The 21,806-nt window shown below is 45.3% G+C and overlaps 1 protein-coding gene across 1 annotated transcript in view; it reads right to left on the reverse strand.

The window, feature by feature from the left end:
• The window catches only part of LOC119379633 (uncharacterized), a 157,731-nt gene that overhangs the window by 121,698 nt on the left and 14,227 nt on the right, over positions 1–21,806 (reverse strand). The window contains 1 exon segment of the mRNA XM_049412052.1: positions 1,455–1,605. Within this exon segment, the coding sequence (XP_049268009.1) occupies positions 1,455–1,605 (151 nt within the window).

Here is a 21,806-nt window from a genome sequence, read left to right on the forward strand (position 1 = left end):
TTGAAAAATAATTCTAACCTGCAAATATACAATGTAGCTTCAGAAGGTTGTCGGGCTGCCCTCGCTGCTGCCAAGTGATCGCAGATCGAAGGTGCAGGCCTTTATGTAGCTTGTTCTTCCACCTGGTGGGCGTGACGTCACTGGCAGCAACACGTAGTCACTGCAGGTGAGCCTGGCACTTGCTGATATTGCAGCGTGCCGCAAGTAGCTGTTGAAACAGTGGTCCAAGCTGCAAATATACAATGTAGCTTCAGAAGGTTGTCGGGCTGCCCTCGCTGCTGCCAAGTGATCGCAGATCGAAGATGCAGGCCTTTATGTAGCTTGTTCTTCCACCTTGTGGGCGTGACGTCACTGGCAGCAACACGTAGTCACTGCAGGTGAGCCTGGCACTTGCTGATATTGCAGCGTGCCGCAAGTAGCTGTTGAAAGAGTGGTCCAAGCTGCAAATATACAATGTAGTTTCAGAAGGTTGTCGGGCTGCCCTCGCTGCTGCCAAGATGGCATCAACAAGCACATAATAAACACTGGTACTCGATATTCACTCCTTCAAAGCGAGTCCAATTAGGAGAGAAACGGCAAGGTGTGCATTCCCCAGTAATTGAGTAACCTGCGCCTGTGCTCACGCATACACTACCATAATGAGCTGCAGCAATGCGCTCCACAAATGCCCGACATTCGCCCGCGGATGGCGTTGCCTTACTACGACGCTTATAGAAGCAGTTTTATTAGTGGGTGCTGTTTCACACGAAACAGTACACGGCGGAGAAACTCCGTTGGTGTATGACGAAGCTGCACTACTCGCACATCGAGGCGTCACACGATACCACGTAGCGAAAGGCAAAGCAAGTAACTTAAAGGGGCCCTGCAACACTTTTTCTGCATGGCCAGAAAACGCTGCCGATCGGTAGTCGAGGCACCTGAGAACACGCGAGCGGTAGCGCAGCACGCGGACTGCAATTTACAATGAAATTTCAAAGTCAGTTAAGAATTGTTTCCCCTTCTTTCTAGCAATGATGCCATCGACCGAAATCAGCGCCCATTGGCTGATTCTATGCATTGCATGAACTCTATGCAGTAACTCTATGCATTGTGCTGCATAGAGTTACTGACGCCGTCGCGGGGGTCCGCTCGCGCGCTCGCGATCACACTGAAATTAAGCCATATGTTATAAGAAAAAAGAAAAAGTGCTGCAGGTCATGACACGCGCGTGACGTAACTTCTTTCCCCCATGCCATCCCTCCCTGCTTAGCTTCCAGTGCGCTCGTCGGCTTCCGCTCGTACTTGAGATATTCTCAATTTTTTTTTTGCGGCAATCGATTCGTGAGGCAATCAACTCCTTTAATGAAGCTATTCCATGGTTACATGGAAAAGTGTTGCAGGGTCCTTTTAATGTCTAGGGCGCATCCTCGATGTGAGCGCGGCCATTGTTCCTTGCTGTCATCGAGGCGTCCGACCTGCCTCGTCACCGAATCGCTCCCTATCGCCACTCGTTAGCGTCATGGCGCAGCCTCCGCGATTGGCACCGGACGCGCTGCCGATGCCAGTCGTGGTGGTCACGGTCATGACACAGTCCTTGACTTCGCCGCTCACAGGCGGCGACACCACCTAGCAAACCAACAGCGCCGTGCGAGAGAGGATATGTGAGAGATATAACGCGCGTTTGTGGAGACTTGTGCGCGGTAGGTAGAGCACATAGCACTTACCGTCGCCCACCGAGAGGTTCGATTCCCAGGTAATTCGCGTCAATGAAACTTTTTCTTTTATTTGTCATCCATTAAAGTACCTTGTACCCACGTCATAATCATGACGGAAAAAACTTCAGTCAAGTCTTGGTGGACCCCAGCATAACACACTTTCGTGGCAAAAAAAAAAAATATCCGGGATCGAGCAGGGTTTGAAACTGGGCCCTTTGCGTGGCACCCAAGTAATCTAACGCAGAGCCACGCCGGTGCTTGAAACTCGTTCGCAAAAAGATTCTATGAAGGCGTCACGTCGAGCGAGGAATTTTTTATTTTTTTTATTGCCGATCTTAGGCCCACAAAAGACTATACGTATTCACAGAAAATCACACAGCGCAATCAAACTTTCGTTAAAAACGACCGCTTAGTTGTACGGTCACGCATATGCTGAAATGTTTTCATCGTGTAATAATTCCACACTTGCCCACCACTCTGGGAAACCACTCATATGCCAGCAACTTTCATTCCTCCACAAAATCTCTCACGCTCTCTTTGAAGGCTAGGTGTTCTTGCATATGTCGAGCAAGGTACGCTAGAATAACAAGCAGGCGAAGCACAATCCCGTAACGAGTAGGTGCTTTCAAGCTTGCCACCCATAACCATAACTATTCGTCCTCATCACTCCAGCATCAACAAAGTGCGCATAGGACCTTAGAGAAGCGTAGTGGGTACGTCGCTCCTCCGGAAAGAAAAAATAAATGACTGCATAGTTGGTTCTCCGCTACCTTTAAAAATATGATTATTTATGGCGTAGTGGGTACCTCGCAACTGTACCTGTAGTAGTCGCCCCAAAACACTTTACAATGGTCCCTACGCGGGCAACGCTTCCTGCTTTCGCTGTGACAGTGCTGCGTGTTCTGCGCAGGCCTGGCGGTTTTTTTTAACATATTGCGTAAATTCGACCGGCTTGAATGCTCAACTGTGACCTTTGAATAAGTATATTTTGTTGAAATCACAGACAATAGTGCTCCTTCATTAAACGAAGAAAACAGCGCAGATGAGAGATGTCATATGCCGAGTCGAGGACCGGCACTTCCATCGGGGGGCCGGAAGAGTGCCGGCCGGAGCTTTTCACAAATGTCGGACCCCCAGGAAGCGACGGGACGGAACGCTCCTGAGGTGACCACCACTTTCACCTCCGAGCCTTCCCGGAACCTAGGCCATGACTTGGACTTGTACACAGGCTGCAGCTGCCTGCCAAACAGACGGCGAGTACAGTAAGCAGAAATGTTCCGGAGGGAAAACCGATGTGTTCCGAAGAGCTGGCGATAAACCTCCCGTCTGCCTCCACTTGTGGACTTGTTTATTTATTCTCAGGGCCAAATGACATTACAACGGGGAGTAGGTTGTTACAGAAAAATAAGTTGAACAAGGCCTGGTCAGTATAGTTAATTCGTAGAAATAAAACTCGTATAATACAATGCTAGCTAATATTTCACAGAACCTAATTATATAATATTAGCTAATGCATCACAGAACATTTGGTTATCAAGTAACAATGTGTCCGGGAAGTCTGTTCGACTCATTCGACGTACGAGGTAAAATGTATTAAACAAAGTTTTTGTATTGCGTAAGAGAATACGCATTCTCGGAGTCCGCATTCATGCACCACATTCCTTGTTGCCAGCATAATGAACCTAAACTATGCGACTCTCCACTGGGACACCCCGGTGAATTTTGCATACTTGTCATGAAGAAGCCTTAAAATGCTCATTTCAGTAATGAAGCATTTGCATGCCAGAAATTCGCTAGCTTAAAAAAATTGCGAAATTTCGTGCAGACCTATGACTTACATGAATTTCTCCCCCGTACCGTCCATGAGTAAGTACAGTCGCGCTCCATATGACTTGCAAGCACGGGTGCGCGTGGCCTCACGAGTTGAAAGACTGCTCATGGCATCTATTAGCTCTTATTTCCATAACTAAACGCTGTTCTCGCAGTCGGGGATGATTCCAAATAATCAAATATCATTTAGTTGCTGAAATGAAAACAAGTTGAGGCCATGCGCAATCTTTGAACACACGAGGCCCCATGTTGCAGTCATAGTGAGCGCGACTGTACTTCCGTTCCCGTTTTTTCTTCCGCATTTCAAAATATGAATGATTTTAGAGTTATCGCCAATGTTCACGCAATGTGTCATGTCAGGCGTCGCGTTCATTACCGTTCATTATTTGATGATCTGTCAGTTATGTTTCCTTGGTAATGTGCGTCGGCATAGTTGACGCATTTAACAGAATTTTTTCTCTTTGTCATTACACGTTCTTGAACAGCGCGTTGTCTGAAGCGTCACCACATGTATTATTGACATATCGAATGCTCAACATCTGTAATAATGTTACTGCATTTATTTCTATACTTGAAACACCAATCGCATTTCTCCAATTCCATTTGTTTACATGCGTGCTCTCTTGTTTTTCAAGTGCATGTTACCGAGCCTCTGCTTAAGGCCTGCAGTTCAGGCGAGCACTAATCAATAAATAAATGTTTGAATTAGTAAATAAACAAGCAACGCTAGTTGGTCAAAATCTGAAACGCTTGGCTCGGGAGCGCCGCTCGTGCCCTGAAGGTGGCCTCTAACGCTACCGATGAATAAACGCCCAGATAAAAAATATTTAAAAAGCCAACATTCGCAATATCGCCACAAGGAGAAAACAAGGACTGCGGTAGCAACAAACGGGAACGAAGCTACCTTCCGACCTGGCGTCTGCCAGCGAGGTGACCTTCTTGCTCTCTATCGCTTCAATGCAAACACCGAAGAGATCGCAGGACCGGTATCTGAAAATCCCCATCAACACAGGGTGCGGCGCTCGGTCGGTGAAAGTACGCACTGCCTGGCGAAGCCACGCAGTCCCCCTTCGGGGACCCCCTATGTGCCTTTTGAGGGACGCAGACGTGTTTCCTCCCATCTTCACCGCACGCTTACACTACCTTCTAATCTATCTTTACATTTTCGAGAGTGTAACTGAACGCTGAAAGTCGGTGAATGTGCAGTTTTGTACCGGCGTAGGAATAAATTAACGAGCCTGATGATTGAGGCATGGCATAGCGAGAATAGTGGTAAGCGCGATGCGTGAGGCAACCGGCGATTAACTTGCATAAAGATGAAATCAAATGCCTTAACAGTTATCTTTCGCGTAGGCCCCCACGCGTGCCGGATTGATAGGTTCGCCTATCGCATGGGCATGCGCAGATACGTTTTCGTGACTTTTCTTTTCCGCCGTTGTGCGTCTCCTTAGTTGTTAGTTGATGTTTGTGGTGTCGTGACTTCTTTCTTGCGTCCGTGTTTGCACGTCCTGTCTTTTTAGAATGAATACTTACCGACTAGCTCAGATCTCTGTTATTCTAAGGCTCGAATGTTCCATGGCGCATGTATAAATGCCGACGCGCCTTACTGCAGGTCAAATTATCGAGGGCCGACGCTCTGTTCGCCATTATCAGTGCAAGTGTGTATCGCTTGTAATTTGACCCATGGTTTACCCGGCAATGTTTCGCTCAAATAAAACGTTTAGTCTTTAGCAAGCCGACTGCTGCTTTCGTCCACATCACGACTCCGTGAAGTATGTTGATCTAACAGAATCGTGCATTATAGGCAGTGATTCTTCCTTTTAACAGCTGTGAGTTCTGAAAATCGCAATTTGCAGAAACTTAAGGAACACAGACACACGCAGCGCTGCTATGCAGAGCGATCCCTCCGGCGGAACTTTCTGCCAACCAGCGTATGCTCCGAGGGCGGGACTTGTGCGTGGAGCACCCCCAGTGACGTCACACTGTTTGCAAACAGGCAGAGGTCCATTCGGAAAAGGAAGAATTACATGGCTAGTGTACACATCGCAACATTCTTGCAGTAGGAATGCATTCTACGATCTTTTGAAGGGCCAATGTTAGGCGCACACACGTCCCTTCCTTGTGGCAAGTTTGAGGTGCCAACCGAGAAACGAAGGCAGACTAGCGACTGAGAAGGCGATGCGAGCGGAGACCGATACGCTATCGCTTTCTACTCTTGAAGGCGAAGCTCAAGCGCCCTCTAAATGTTTGGCGGGGTTTTGCTATCGCCGTCGCGTCATGTTTTGTATAAAGTCCAAACTGATAACATCGCCCTGGGCGTTGTCTGCGAGTAAAAGCGCGTGAGCGCTGCCGACGATCGCGGCTGAAGCAGAGATGAAACGAGCCGGCCAGCTCCGTCGCACGAAAGGCGATTACATCGCGCCGTTTAGGAGACCTGACGTGGTTGGTTCCACAAGCACAGAGGAAACAGCCCGCCTGCCTTTCGTGCCGACGGAGCATGAAGGGCGCCGGTTGGGCTGAGTCGCTTGGCCAGCGAACTTTGAACAAAGTGGCGGGCTCACGCGCGCTAGCTTGAGAGACATCAGCCTTGGACTGTCGACCAGAAAAGTTTGTGCAGCGCGGCGGCGGCGCGATGGAAAACAGCATTGCTACGCCACCTGCCGTCGCGCAGCATGGTGTCGAAGCTTCCGCGCCTGGGGCGCTGTGCGCATGCGTGTCCAACTTCACTATCGGACATGTCTCCGTTCCCCCTGGCGTGTCTTTCACAAGTGCCGCTGAAGCGCTGCTCGTCTACTTCGGGACTGTGATGGTTGACGCAGGCCGCCACGGTGGTATAGTGGCTGCTTGACATTCATGATGCGTGAATCTCTTCCTTAAGGTAGGTCACCACCTTCAAAAAAGCATTTTAAATGATTTTGCTCAATTCCACATTTTCAAGCTTCTTCTCTATTCAAAAATATTTAGCGAAAAGAATTATGTAGTTACCTTGAGCCGTTAGAAAGTTATGACCATTTTTCCAACCCCTATTAGATGCATTCGAAACCGAAACTGAACGTTTCCGATTCCACAACACCTGCCATGTCAGCATAAATGTTTTTCCTTATACATATTACGTAATGCTACGTTGTCTAAGCACATTCTAAAGTTTGTGAGGCATGATGTTTACGATTTATTTGAAAATTTCCACTACACGGCATCGGCACTCTGTTTAAGTTGCGCGCGTTTTGCACTCGGCTGTCAGTGCTATTTCGTACACCACTTCGAGCTCTTGGACTTAGTTCTGGCCTTTCATGGAATAAGTTATTGTGCTCCATGAATATGTAAAAGTATAGGACGAAAAAGAAGCATCAATAGAAGTTATGGAATCAATATAACAAGCGTGAAGCTGTTGTGGCGCACGTCTATGAGTCAGCTGGAGACTCAAAACGAGCTAGAAAAAATATGTTTCAGCTCGCTCAAAAGGAGAATACGGCGCTTCAGAAGAGGTCCCCTAGCTATGAACCTAGAGAATTTCAGACATATTGAATGTTTCTTTATTATATAGAACAGTCAATTGAAATCTTTAAGCCATTTTTTTTTCAAAACATAATTTTTTGCATCCTACACTTACGCAAACAGTGATAACTTTCCTTGTGATAAACATTTTCACATATAATTTTGCGTACTATTTTTCTATAGGTTGAGCTGTGCATTCAAGCAGAGTTATTAAAACCGAGCAGTAACTTTTTCTACTATAGCCAATTTTGTGCAAAACAAAGCTGTCAAATATAAACTATTTCAGTCTTTTTACGATAACGCGACTTATACCCCTGTCATACTGGAGGTGTTAATGTCATGAGGTTCGAATGCCATTCGGCGCAACGAATGCCATTCGATCCGTGGCGGTGCTACACAGGACAAAGTAATGTCATTCGTTCATGATATCAATGTCGGTAATTCAGAAAAAAAATGTCCGGAAAAGTTGAGGAAGGTAAATGTAGAGTGGCAAGCCACATCGCTAGATCAACAGGGATAAAAATTTCATATCGCAGGATATCTGGCCACCATAAGCCAAGACGACGCTTAGCCAGTAGCCACAGCCGATAGAATGGCTGACATGGCAGTACCGCTATTCTAGGCACTGTAGTACCGCTGAACGACGACGCTAAGCTGCAGCAAGTAAAACATTTAGTTGCTTTGTACTTAGCCTTGCAAGGAACGCGCATAAGCCAGAAGAAGCGATTTGATGGAAACTCAGAGCGTTCCGCGTTTTTTCGCTTTCAAAACGCGGTCTCGCACGCGTCCATGCGGGAAAACAGCTTTCAACGAAACTGCGCACAATTGTCTTCTCATAGCCTCATGAGAGAAACATGTGCACCTCGGTCGAGTGCGCTCGCGGAGTTCATTCCATCGCTGCAGATACACATGCACACAGGCGTCTGTTTGTTTACATTATGACCGCCAGTGCCAGCGGCCAGACGCCACTGAGGTGGAGAACAAAAACATTTTGCGACAGCCTTCCGTACACCTGTGCTCGTTACAATCACAGACGCCTTTAAAAAAAGCAACATTAATAGCGTGTTTGCACAAATGCGTGCCGAATTGAGAATACTGAATGACACATTTTAAGTAGTCTCTGGTGTAGACTATACATTCGGTTTGAGGAGAGTTGCTTGTTTGGCAAGTTGGTACATACTTAGTTAACTACAAAAGAAGCCACAAAACGTCGAAAATCGGAAAACAGCAGAGCGGCAGAAAACAGAGACAGAGCGCAGAGACGTGGCCACGTCTCTGCGCTCTGTCTCTGTTTTCTGCCGCTCTGCTGTTTTCCGATTTTCGACATTTTGTGGATTCGGTTTGAATTCGACGGCGAATGTGTTTTTCGAACTCATTCGATTGCTTAGGTCATTCGTTTGTAATGACATTAAATATCACTGTGTAGCAGCCGCATAATGTCATTAGATGTGAATATCATTCCATTCGTATGACATTAAAACGTCCACTGTGACAGGGGTATTAGCTTAGAGATGGGTTGATTGTGGAGGTTAGATGCACAGGATAGTGTCCTAACTACGTACCTGCCAAGTTGGGTTTCAATCGCACCAACCATTTTGTAGTGATGACTGTTGGCGCAACAGGCATATTTTGGCACATTTTGATTTTTACAAATCTTGTTTTTTTTTTCATTTTTAGCAGTTTCATCATTTTAAAGTTTACATTTACATCAGCCCTACAAGCCAAAATCATAATTTTAAGTTTTGGACTGCAACTGTAAAATTTTTTCTCGGAGGTGGTGACTTACCTTCAATTTCTTCGGCGCTAACAAACGACGGCCGCGGTAGTAGTTCGCTCGTCATTGTTCGCGCATTCCGTGGCCCTAAGCCGAGTTCATTCTAGAGCTAACACTAGCACCGCCCATTACGTTGGGAGGTTCGATAAGGCACGTATGGAATCCGACACATTTCACAGACGAGCGGATTACCGACAACCCACGACTGTGATCGCGCCTATCAGCGCACAAGGTGTATTGCTTGTACGTCGAGATACGTTGTTTTCTGAGCCCAAGTTCGCCCAGTAAAAGTCATCCCTGCCGTTTGACAACCGCATTTTTCACGGTGACGTGACAATGTTTCCGTGCGCCTTTATTTCTTTGTTGTGATGTGATGAGTTTTACGAACAAAACCTGTGAGCACCACTCGGCGCAGGCCGCGCCGCAGTGTTTGGGAAGTTTAGCGATTGTTTCAGATTGTCCTGCTAAGACTGCGCACATGAAGTGCGATGACTTGCGCGTGTTTCTCAGTGAAATTCTGGTTAGATTTCATGCTCAGAGAAACGCGGTATTCCTTTCAGTCAAGGGCCGACTTGACAAACCGTCTCGTTCCTATGTGTTGTATTCACTAATATGTCCGGTAACAATGTGGCCACTGCGCGCAGCCTCCGCCTCATCACTAGCTAGCCCGGCGTATCCGATAAGGGACACTGCCACCGGAGGCTTACGTCACCGACGGTGGCTATAAAACCAAGCTGCCAAGCTCGGAAGTGACCATTCCTTGGCCACCCGACTGAGCGCAGCGTCGGTATGCTCGCCCCGCTGCTGCTTCTACGCTAATAAACAGTCGTTATGTTTTATGTTGGGATGCGTCCTTCCATCGACACGGCATCCCACAACAGGATTAGATGATATGGTCTCTGGCAACTTTTCTTAGCCTAATACGTTTTTTTGTGAATACGGGCCCAGGTGTACTCCGCTCATAGACGTATCTACCGGGGCGCAAGGGGGGCGCTAGCCCCCCCACTGAGAAATGCCCCCCCCCCTACTTTCGACAGTGTTTATTTTCGGCTGCAGACAGGGAAACTAACAAGTCATGCAAAGTTTTACTTGAACGCAGCAATAACGTAATGCTGTCATAAAATTTGTCCTACGAACCTGCGGTGACGACTATCCTCCGTGTGTCATGACCACGCACTTTAGGCTACCTGGGGTGCGGGCTGCCTATTCCACGTGTGTGCGTCTTGCGCTCGAGCATTGCAGAGGACGCCATCGCTCAGCAGGGGTTCTATAACATTAGAGCAATCTGTCATGATTTCACTTTGTCCTGCCTGGCCTGAAATTTATGTAATCCGCGACGCAAATATAAGCGGCAACCAGTAAACGTTTTATAGCCCGATCAAATGCTCTCATTTTTAGGAAATTCAGTTTCCTTGAAAATGAATAGCATCGTGACTGCTCCACATTCAAGCTGCTGTGAGTTGATGAGTATGCAGAAGTGCCAAGTATTTCAGCTTGTGCCTAGCCAGGACATCTAAAATAGATTCCCACTTTAGTCTCTGATTAGCCTGCTTCAATCGGCTTATCATATGGATAGCCTGCAGCGATCGCGGCGGCTTGTAACAAGGCAGTGGACTCGAGTACATTGAGAGTCCCAGCTTTCAAGTTTGCCCCGTTACTTGACCTACCTCACTAGGGAGGTGACCAGCGTCCACGGTTTTGTGGACTAAGAAGGCTGCCTACCTGCAAAGGATTGTGTCTGTTCCTAATAATGTTTAGTTCTCTCTCTACCTCGTTGTCAGCAACGATGAGTTCACAGAGAGTCGTACACGCGCAAAAACAGCTCAGCATCGTCATACTACAAATGAAAGTATCTATCATACACATATGAATCCATATCGCCCGCTGCTACAGCCAGTCGCTGCCAATGTGATGACGGGCAGCCTTCTTAAATTACGTTCAGAAAGAGGCACTGTCTGGCTATTCCGAAAAAAATGAGTTATTGTTCAGCACAGTAATGTGCTGCTTATTGTGCACACTTCATTTTAACGCCGCGAGATTTCGCAGACTTGTGACGTTGCGTAACAATTGCAGGCGATTTTATGGCACATTAAAAATTTTCACGAATAGCGAAGAACAAATGACAAACAATGCGCCGTTTTGAAAATAGTTCAATATTATTTTTTTACGCAGTCATGCGTACGTGGTAATTACGTGGTGGATCACTTACGCGTCATTTGTTGCGTCGTTTTACGAGCAGGTGCTGTGAGCGTGACCCAGAAAATTTCGACCAATCATTAACAGCTAACGACCTATAGGAAGAAATTAATGCGGGGTAGTTTAAGGTAGGTCACCACCTTCGAGAAAAAATATTACAGTTGCAGTCGAAAAGTTATAATTATAATTTTGGCTTGCTAGGGCTGATGTTAATTTAAACTTTGAAATGATGGAACTGCTAAAAATGTAAAAAATAAAATTTATAAAAATGAAAATGTGCCAAAATATGCATGTGGCGCCAACAGTCATAACTACAACATGGTTGGTGCGATGGAAACAAGACTTGGCAGGTACGTAGTGAGGACACTATCCTGTGTATCTAATCTCCATGATCAACCCAGCTCTAAGCTAAGGCGCGTTATCGTAAAAAGACTGAAAAAGTTTATATTTCGACAGCTTTGTTTTGCACAAAATTGGTCATAGTACAAAGAGTTACTGATCATTTCCAATAATTCTGCTCGAATGCACAGTTAAGGATAGCAAAGAATTAGTGCGCAAAATTATATGTGAAAATCTTTATCAGAAGGAACGTTATCACTGTTTGCGTAAGTGTAGGATACAAAAAAATTATGTTCTAAAGGGACCGACAACTGCCCAGTATATGAAATGAGTTGACTCCACTGATGTAAAGATTGTCCGTCGCACTGACTCAAACCAACCCTGTTTTTTTCGTGAGAGATGGATTTATATTTTACTTCTTAATTGAAAGTCGCAAAAAATGACCTGTGGCGCCTCTGGCGGCAAAAACATGAATGATCCGATGAAGACGGCCACGTGACCGTTGATTGCGGTACGCGTTCGACGATTTTTTTGTTAGTATTGAAATATTGTTCGTTTCTTCATATGAAAACGTATTACTCCTATAATAATGTACATATAGGTCCTGCGTTAGTAGTATGCATTAAAGTGGCGCTGCCTTCGCGTGACGTAATGATCCCATGCTCGTCAGCGCGTCTTGAGCAACTTTTCAGCGTGATCATGCAACCATGCACGCAGTTTCCAGGTCGCTAAGATTTTGGAGCGACATAGTTTGCTACCTACACTTCGTCTCGGAAATGACGCGCGCTGCTACTCGGTGCGGCCGTGCATATGCACAGTTACGTTTTCGATTACTTGGCTTGGCTCGCGCATCGAGAGAGTAACGACGCTGGGACAAGCCACCCATGACACAAGCGCAGGCAACCTTGGACGCATGCGCACACCACGCGGTACAAATACAGGGATGATGCATAATGCCACATCTTCTCATTGTAACAGCTTGTTATTTTCAAAAATAGTTAAAAAGCTCTAAATAAAGGTGGTTAAGCATAGTTACAGGAACTCCTGCGAAAGCAGAACAACGACAGCTTTCACAAGGGCTAGCGGCCTCGCTATCAATTCTCAGCGTTGCTGGAGGAAGCCTCCATGTGTGTCTGGAGCCGTTCTGGTCGAAAAATACTGCTTATAAAATAAGTACGCGCTTTTCGGAATAAACCACTGCAGTTACAAACGCTACGAAGGGTGAGCTTCCTGTCGCGCCGTAAAAAACTGGGTCGAGAAAAATCAGTTGTCGGTCCCTTTAAGAAAAATGGCTTTAAAGAGTTGAATTGAATGTCCATATAATAAACACTCCATACATCAGAATTTCTCTAGGTTCATAGCTAGGGACCTCTTCTGAAGTGGTGCATTCTCCTTTTGGGCGAGCTGACGCACATATACTTTTTCTAGCTCGTTTTGAGTCTCCAGCTGACTCTCATCTACGTTCGCCACGGAAGCTCCACGCTTGGTTTATGGACTCCATAACTTGCGTCGATGCTTCTTTTTCGTCCTATACTTTGCCATATTTCATGGAGCACAATAACGTATTCCATGAAAGGCTAGAACTAAGTCCAAGAGCTCGAAGTGGTGTACGAAAAAGCATTGACAGCCGAGCGAAAACGCGCGCAACAACAGAAGTGCCGAAGCCGTGTAGTGAAAAATTTCAGATAAATCTTAAACATCATGCCCCACAAGCTTTAGAATGTACTTAGACAACTTAGCGTTACGGAATATGTATAAGGAAAAACATTTATGACGACATGGCAGGTGTTGTGGAATCAGAAACAACCTTCAGTTTCGGTTTCGAATGCGTATAAGAGGGGTTAGAAAAATGGTCATAACTTTCGAACGGCTCAAGACAACTACATAAGTCTTTTTGCTAAATATTGTTGAAGAGACAAGGAGCTTGAAAATGTGAAATACAAAAAAATCATTTTAGAAAAATGCGTTTTTAAAGGTGGTGACCTACCTTGACGTTAGAATCGCCCAAATGTTTTCAAAGAAAGTTTTAGCTTACACAGTTTACGTGGGCTATTTACTTGGGTGGAACCGGAGGGGAGGAGCAAAGGGCCACTTCACCGCTTTTCTGTCCACCCCAACCCTAAGCTGGGAAAAGTAGGAGGGCAAGGAACGACATCTAGTATATAAATTCGTAGTCATTTAAAATGTTATAATTATACACAACCAGCTCAATGTGGTTCGCTTAAGTATTCATCGACTGAACTTGGTCTTCTTAAGAAAGACTTCATATTAGAGGGCTCTAACAGTAAATATATTGGCACTAGGCTTATTCTGAAGACTTCTGCGAAGTACCTTGCTTTGTCAGCCACATGTTTTGTTTAATAAGTGAGAAATTAAGGTACTACAGTCATAGCAGGTTCTTCATACTCATCGTATCTACAACGCCAAACTAAGAGTGGGAAGTTTGCTGATGGAATGCTCAGATGATCAGGTTAAATTTGGGTTTACTTTTTAAACTTCAGGGTAATATTTCCAAAATGTTACTAAACACTACTGTGTTGTCGCCTACACAATCTGTTTGTGCAGATTCTTCCATGATTTTAAACAAACAGCTTTGCGAAGCAAGTCATGTCATCAGCTCTATGAATATAAAAAATCGGATATATATACGGAGGACCTAGCGAGCGACCCCAGCCCCCCCACTCGCGAACGAGTTCGTACGCCACTGACTCCGCTTACGAGGATCCCAAAGTTTTTACCTTAACAGACGCTCCCTACGTAGCAGAGGTGTATCACAACTAATCGATAAAGATATTTCATGCACCCTGTCTCCACAATTAACACAAATCACACCTGAATACGAGGTTCTAACGCTGGAACATGCAAATATTTGCTTGTAGTTGTGTACCGGCTACCTAATGGGCGCGTTAGAGATTTATTTGATTTCCTGAGAACACTGTTGAATTTTGTTGACACAGATTACTCAGCATAATCACAGGTGGAGGCTATATGATTAATAATGCATGTTGCTGGGCGAGTCGGTCGTGCATCATGAAACAAGGTGCTGCTTAAGGTAAACACGGACAAGGAAGTGAACAAGGACGGGCGAAGACTCGCGACTGAAATTTATTGAAAACAAAATATATATTTATGCGACACAAACCGCGAAATCATATTGCGCATGCGAGGAACCTGCTTTCATTATCGTACACATTATCGTACACTTCATCAAGAAAAAAAGAGACATTTGCGTCAGTGATACCTTCATAACATTGTACGATAATGAACTTAGTATCGAAGCTTGGGCGTATTGGTTAGACATCGGAGGGGAAACAGCGCAAGAGAAGACGAGGACAAGAAGCCTTTGCACTTATTTATCACGAACAATGCTGACGACAGCGTTCGGTCTGGGACAATTATATGAGGAATCAGTGACCACATTCCTATTTATATGCTTTACAAGTACAATTCGAGTTCCAAATACAGGCGCCAGAAAACCCGAATCGTATACTATACGAGATAATTAGTAAACTCATAAAAAACATGTTTTTATGAGTTTACTTAAGAAGGCCTATTACAACTGTTTTAAGCTCAAACAAATAAGAAGGTCGAGAAAACTGCGAATATCTTCGTGACTATTGAGTTATAGGCTGGCTAAGAAAAAAATCACACCATCTCCCGCTAAAGGGGACCATGAGGCGATGCGAAGCAGTGTTTCGGCATGTAGATCCCGCGTTTCAGAGGTGGAATGGTGAGGGGGAAAGGGGAGAGGAGGAGTGGAGAGGGATGAGAAAGGAAAAGGGGAGGGGAAAGGAGGAATGTAGATGAGGATGGGAAAGGGAAAGGGGAGAGGGGAAATGGAAATGGGAGAGGGGAAAGGGGAGGGGTGTGGAGGAGTGGAGAGGAGGATGGGAAAGGGAAATGAGAGGGGAGAGGGAAGGGGAGAGGAGGAGCGGCGAGGGAAAGGGGAGAGAGGGAGTTGAAAGGGGAAGTGGAGAAGGTTTGCGCAGGCGCAGTAAGGGTGGTCACGCCGCACACCACCACCACCACCACCGGATTGAACTCCGCTATAAGATGCTTCACATCTAAAAGACATTTTATTCGCCAGATTCTAAAAAAAGATGCAGAACGCTCATTCTGATTCTTAAAAATTCTGAAACAGTGCAACGAAATTTCTAAGCGGAATTGAAATAACCGCCTTCGAAAGCATCTTTAATGAAAAACGTCGCCATATTGAATCAGTCTGGCGAGAAATGAATAAATTCGTGAGCAACGCTGGTGCTTTAAATGATGAGCTTGAATCGGCAGTCGATAATACAAGAATAAAGGGTGAATAATGAGCGCATAAGTTTAATACATATCTTACAACGCTTGTCCAATCAAAACCTAATGTAGACGGCAATGCAGTAATACCCTCCTTAGACGCTCCAAACTGGAAAACGGCTTTCCCGGGAGAAACAACTCGCGAAAAAATATACTCAACTTTCGCATCGCTAAAGAAACAGCACGACTCGCGATATAGATGAAATAAAAATGAGGCCATTAAGCATATCCTTGACATCTTGTCACCAGTGTCTCTTCACCGGTACATTCGGTGGATAGACAACGCTATAGACAACGCGCCAGAGTAAACGTAACATTAGATCCGGGGATAGGAATAGCTTCTCAAGGCCGGTATCTACATTACCTGTATCTCCGAAGGCTTTAGAAAATTATGTTACTGCATCTAAATCTGTTTGGTTTACGGCGCGGTATGCCAACCGATCCAGCGTTATTAACACAGAAATAAATTATTCCTAACGTTTTCGTCAATAAATTTCTCACCCTAAGCATATATACAGGGTGTTTCAAGAAATGTGTCCAACCTTCTCAAAAATCAAGAAAATGCGATAGTTGCTCGGGGCTTTCAGAATTGCTTTTTGTGTAGCGGCAGGAATCTTAAGGTAGTTAAGGACATCATTTTGGACAGTAATTAAGAAATTTATTAATTAACTTTTTAATTAGTGGAGCTAGGTGATTGTGTCAAATGGGAGAATTGAAGTTCTTCATGCGAGGAACCCATCCGAGCTTTCAGATTTTGAGAAAGCGTCCTCTAGTAATTGTTGTGGCGTAATGAAATTCAGTGAAATGCAACGGCTTTCAACAGCGAAAGCCATCGAATTTGGTTGAATTTCATTACTTCGTAATTATTACGAGAGGCCGCTTTTTGGAAATCTCAATGTTGGGATGGGTTTCTGGCACGAAGAACTTCAATTCCCCAATTTGACAGAGTCACCTAATTCCAGTAATTAAAACGTTAATTAATTTATCTTTCTTAATTACTGTCTCAAGTCATGTCTCTAACCATCTTAGGATGCCTAGCGCTACAGAAAAAGTCATTCACTCATTTTGGACGTCTCAGAAGAATATGGCAGTTGCGTTCTTCCATGTTTCTGTTTAGGTTTCGCCATTGAATTTGGTTGAATTTCATAACTTCGTAATTATTACTAGATGCCACTTTTTCGAAATCTCGAAGTTGCGTTGGGTTTCTGGCATAAAGAACTTCAATTCTCCTATTTGACAAAACCACCTGACTCCACTAGTTAAAAAGCTAAATAATTGAATTTTTAATTACAGTCCCAAATAATTTCTTTAACCATCTTAAAATTCTTGCCACTACAGAAAAACCAATTCTGAAGGCAGCAATCAAGTATCGCATTTTCCTGATTTTTTTAGAAGGTTGGACACATTTGTTGAAACACCCTGTATTGATATTCAGAAGGCATTCCTTAGAATAAATCATCAAACAACAGCCGTTTAGCCTGAACAATTAGTATTCCGTGGTGTTTCACTTGACCTTTTGAACTCGTACTTAAGGTATAGAAAACAGTGTGCAGTAATTAATGAACAGCGTTCCCCTTTGGGAGGCATAACGTCTAGAGTTTCGTGCGAAAGCATGTTGCGGCCGCTCAAGCAATATTTACGTAAATTCCATAACAAGGCTGAATAAGCGTGCAGAGTGTGTCATGTATGCACATGACACTGCCCTTTTTTACGACCTACTAACGTTCATGGACTAACTTACTTGGCGAATACTACGTTACAATCAAAATTAGAATGAACTAGCGTAAATTGAATAAAAATGGATGCCTCTAAAACTAAAGCTGTTTTGTTTACAACTGTGCAAAACCAAGTAAATGGTAAGCACAGTGTATACTTACGATAAGAAAAGGTACACCTTGTGCAGGAGGCGAAGACGTTGGGTGTGGGTTTTATACAGCACATGAACACACATGTCCATCGTGTGACAAAATGTTTGGCAAATGCCTATGGTATAGCACGTGAAACACACAAGTACGAGTAACCGACGAGGACTAGCGCTGACTTTCAAATGAAATTTATTAACACGAACGTGAAAACAAGATGGCACGCGTGATCACCGCTCATTCAATTGCACGTGACGGCAGACGTGGAAAGGGAACCGAGAGACACAAAGAAGTACAATAGCAAAAAGCACAACAAACCGCGAAAAGATGTCAGGAAAAGCAACCGGAGTACCTCTAGGTTATCTGACCGGATGAACTAAGGCAATCCATTTCTTTGTCAGTAAGAGCGATTGAAGGTTTGCTGATGCAGTTAAAGTGGTTGCTTGGGCGAGTTGGTACGACATTATTGGAGGGAAACAGCGCGAAAGACGAAGGACCAGGCAGAGAAGGACACAGACAACAGCGCTGACTTACAACAAAGTTTTATTCGTCAAACCACGCAATATATACCTGCGCAGTGAAAACGAAAAAGAAGAAACAAAACATGACAAATCGAAGATACAAAAACTAACAGAAATATCACCAAAAGCAAGCTCATTGCGCATGCAGTCACTCTGACAGATAAACAACCTCCTTTTCTGACAAGGCAACTGAAGGTCTGCTCACGCATGCGTCACCCAGCTTAGCTATTTCCAAGGCCTCCAGTATTTCACGTGTAAGCTGGTCCCTATGACTCTTCACAACCGCGTGAAATACTTACACGTGAAATACTGGAGGCCTTGGAAATAGCTAAGCTGGGTGACGCATGCGTGAGCAGACCTTCAGTTGCCTTGTCAGAAAAGGAGGTTGTTTATCTGTCAGAGTGACTGCATGCGCAATGAGCTTGCTTTTGGTGATATTTCTGTTAGTTTTTGTATCTTCGATTTGTCATGTTTTGTTTCTTCTTTTTCGTTTTCACTGCGCAGGTATATATTGCGTGGTTTGACGAATAAAACTTTGTTGTAAGTCAGCGCTGTTGTCTGTGTCCTTCTCTGCCTGGTCCTTCGTCTTTCGCGCTGTTTCCCTCCAATACTGATGCAGTTGCCTTTAGCGGTAGCTGCAGCTTCAATGATGATGCGCGTGCTATCCTGAGGATGCTTAGCTAAAATCTGTGTGTTATCAAATGCTGGAGCACACCCGCATTGTGAACAGTGGATTGGAAGAAAACCTTCTGTCCCTCTGCCTACCTTTTCGTTATGCTCCTGCAAACGTACATTAAGGCCCGTCTGGCTGATATACGTCTGTCTGCATGAAAGTGGTATGCTATACACAACGCTACTAGAGCAGTGATCCTGATCCTCAGGAAACAGCGAGAAATAAAGTGGCGGTTATCCCGCATAAACATGGCATTTCTCACAAGCTCAAAACGATGTGTGAGAAGGCGTGCATCTCAGCCCTTTTTTCTGCACCGCACAAGCTGTCTGAGCTGAGTGTCAGGACCAACCCTATAAAACAGGATGAAAGCTCACGCAAAATTCACCACAAGAATACATTCTTTGACTGCTCTAGTAGCGTTGTGTATAGCATACCACGTTCATGCCGACAGGCTTACATCGACGAGATGGGCAGAAGCAAAAGGCACGCAGAGGGACAGAAGGTTTTCTTGCAATCCACTCTTCAGAATGCGGGTGCGCTCCAGGATTTGATAACACACAGATTTAGCTAGGTGTCGTTAGGATAGCAAGCGCATCATCATTGAAGCTGCAACTATAGCTAAAGGCAATTGCATCAGCAAACCTTCAATCGCTCTTACTCACAAAGAAATGAATTACCTTAGTTCATCCGGGCAGATAACCTAGAGATACTCCGGTTGCTTTTCCTGGTGTCTTTTCGCGGTTTATGTTTTTTCCTATTTAATTCTTTGTGTCTCTCGGTTTCTTTTCCATATCTGCTGTTACGCGCAATTGAATGAGCGGTGATCACGTGTGCCATCTTGTTTCCCATGCTCGCGTTAATAAATTTCACTTGAAAGTCAGCGCTAGTTCACGTCGGTTACTCGTTCTTGTGTGTTGCACGCGCTGCTCACGTCGCCATGGAACACCAACTAGCCCGGTCACACACCGTCCCACGGTTAAACTGTTGCTTTATAATTAAATGTTCGACCCTCACATAAACAATTGTAACATGCTATAGGGAAACATATGGAAAAGCAAGATTAACAAACTACTTTTCATACAACATAATAATAATATCGGGGGTTTTACGTCCCAAAACTAAGGTATGAATAAGAGGGACGCCGTAGTGGAGAGCTCCGGAAATTTCGACAATGGGGTGTTTTTTAACGTGCACTGACATCGCACAGACATGGGCCTCTAGCATTTCGCCGCCATCTTCATACAATATAAGGGCTTTGCAAGTGCTCCTTTTGGCGCCCAGACGGCCAGGCTATTCGCCGCGCTCTACGTGCTTCCTCTGCAAGCCATAATGGTGTAATAGTAGCGCAAAAAAGACGCAGACAAGAAAGTGAAAACCACAAGCGCTTACTCACAACTGAAGCTTTATTGCTTGAACAGAAAATATATCCAAACTTCACGCTCGACTCCTGCGCATGCATGTTCAAGCAATAAAGCTTTCAGTTGTAGTTGTAAGTAAGCGCTTGTGGTGTTCACTTTCTTGGCTGCGTCTTTTTGTGCGCTACCATTACACCATTATGACTCAGTACCAACTAGCTCGCCTTTCTCTTTTGCACTGCAAGCCGTTTCGCAGTTTAAAGGGGTCGTGAACCACCCCTCGCACTTGGCGTGAAAAACACCCTGGAATGAGTCGGACCAGTCCCAGAAATATTTAGCCTAAAGAATTTTGCGAAAAGCTAAAGTAGGACCTTAGATATAGCGATCGCTATATTTACCCTCTCAACTCACTTCATTCCGGAGGAGACGTCAGTGCCGTTCGAGGTGCCTCGCCCACTGCATTACGTCACCTCGGTTCAATGTTGTGTGGTTTCCTTTCAGCGTAACTTGGCGGTGTTGACGGCTCCTGCTGGCAGCTAATAGTTCCGGTCGGCTGCATCTCGCTGCGCGGCGCGGTCTATCGCGTCTGGGGTGTAAGCGCTGACGCGATCTATTTGCATTGATACTGTCGTTACTGAGCTTATGTTTCATTGGTACTGATACTTCGCATTGACTTCCTAAATGTCCGTTTTTTCATGAAGTCAAAATTAAACTAACAGGAAAAGCCGGCAAGCCCTCGATGTGGCAGTTTGGCACGGCATGTTACACTCACAGCGCATTCCATTGGGCGAACAGGAGCAAGGGGAACGAGCAGACAGAGCAGCACACGGGGGGTAGCGGAGACGGGTGCTCTCGTCTCCCGATTTGAACAATCATGCTGCCGCGAGAGCAGAGCAAATAGGGGGCGCGCGTGATGTCAGGTGTCATGTGACCAAACCACCAAACTTCTCCCGCGCTTGCGCGCTCGCTTCGCCGATATGTTCAGACATACCACAAATCCGCACTGTCCGCGCGCTGTTTTCACGCGCTGGTTTGTTTACGTGTCGGTGGTTTTGTTGATTTTGTGTCTGCCTTCCGCATGATGATGAATGATGAAGCTCAGCGGATTCTCATCATCATGGCCATGATGAAGGAGTCAACGCCGCACGCTACACTAGGTAAGCATTGTGTCTCCAAAAATTATGTGCAAGAAATAATAGCAACAGTCTCACGAATTTTTTTGTGTTCACTACAGTTGCCGACGCCTTGGCCACGCGGGAGAGCCCTCGCCAGAATCCCGACGGTAAGCGCCAATAACTACTAAGCATGGGGGCATATTTCGCGATACTTTTTGCCTGCTTCTTGGCATTTCTCGTGCTGAATGGACCTTCTCGGGTAACGGGAGCGTCGAGGCGTGTGAGGCAACGACGGACGAGAAGTGAGCGCGTAATATGCTCTGACAAAAATTTGGAGGCACAAAGTAACGAGGACAAGAAATGGCGGTACTACTGGCACCCGTCCCGGCAACAAGGTGGGTGTCATCCATGGCGCCAGTCCCGTCATTGCATGTCCTCGTTGCATTGTGCCTCCACATTTTGAGAGACCATGCACCAACTAGCCTAAGAACGTGTTTTGGTCGCGTAATATGCGTATGTATGCGTCACGGTGCCGTTCTCTGTTCCTTTCCTGTCAAACTTTCATGTCCGGTCTTTCGTCACTTGTACCAGTCGATGCTTTGAAATTACTTTGTATGTCTGTTTGGCTATGCAATGCAAGCCTCTGTTTT

Source organism: Rhipicephalus sanguineus, chromosome 1, assembly GCF_013339695.2.
Source record: "Rhipicephalus sanguineus isolate Rsan-2018 chromosome 1, BIME_Rsan_1.4, whole genome shotgun sequence".
NCBI lineage: Eukaryota > Metazoa > Arthropoda > Arachnida > Ixodida > Ixodidae > Rhipicephalus > Rhipicephalus sanguineus.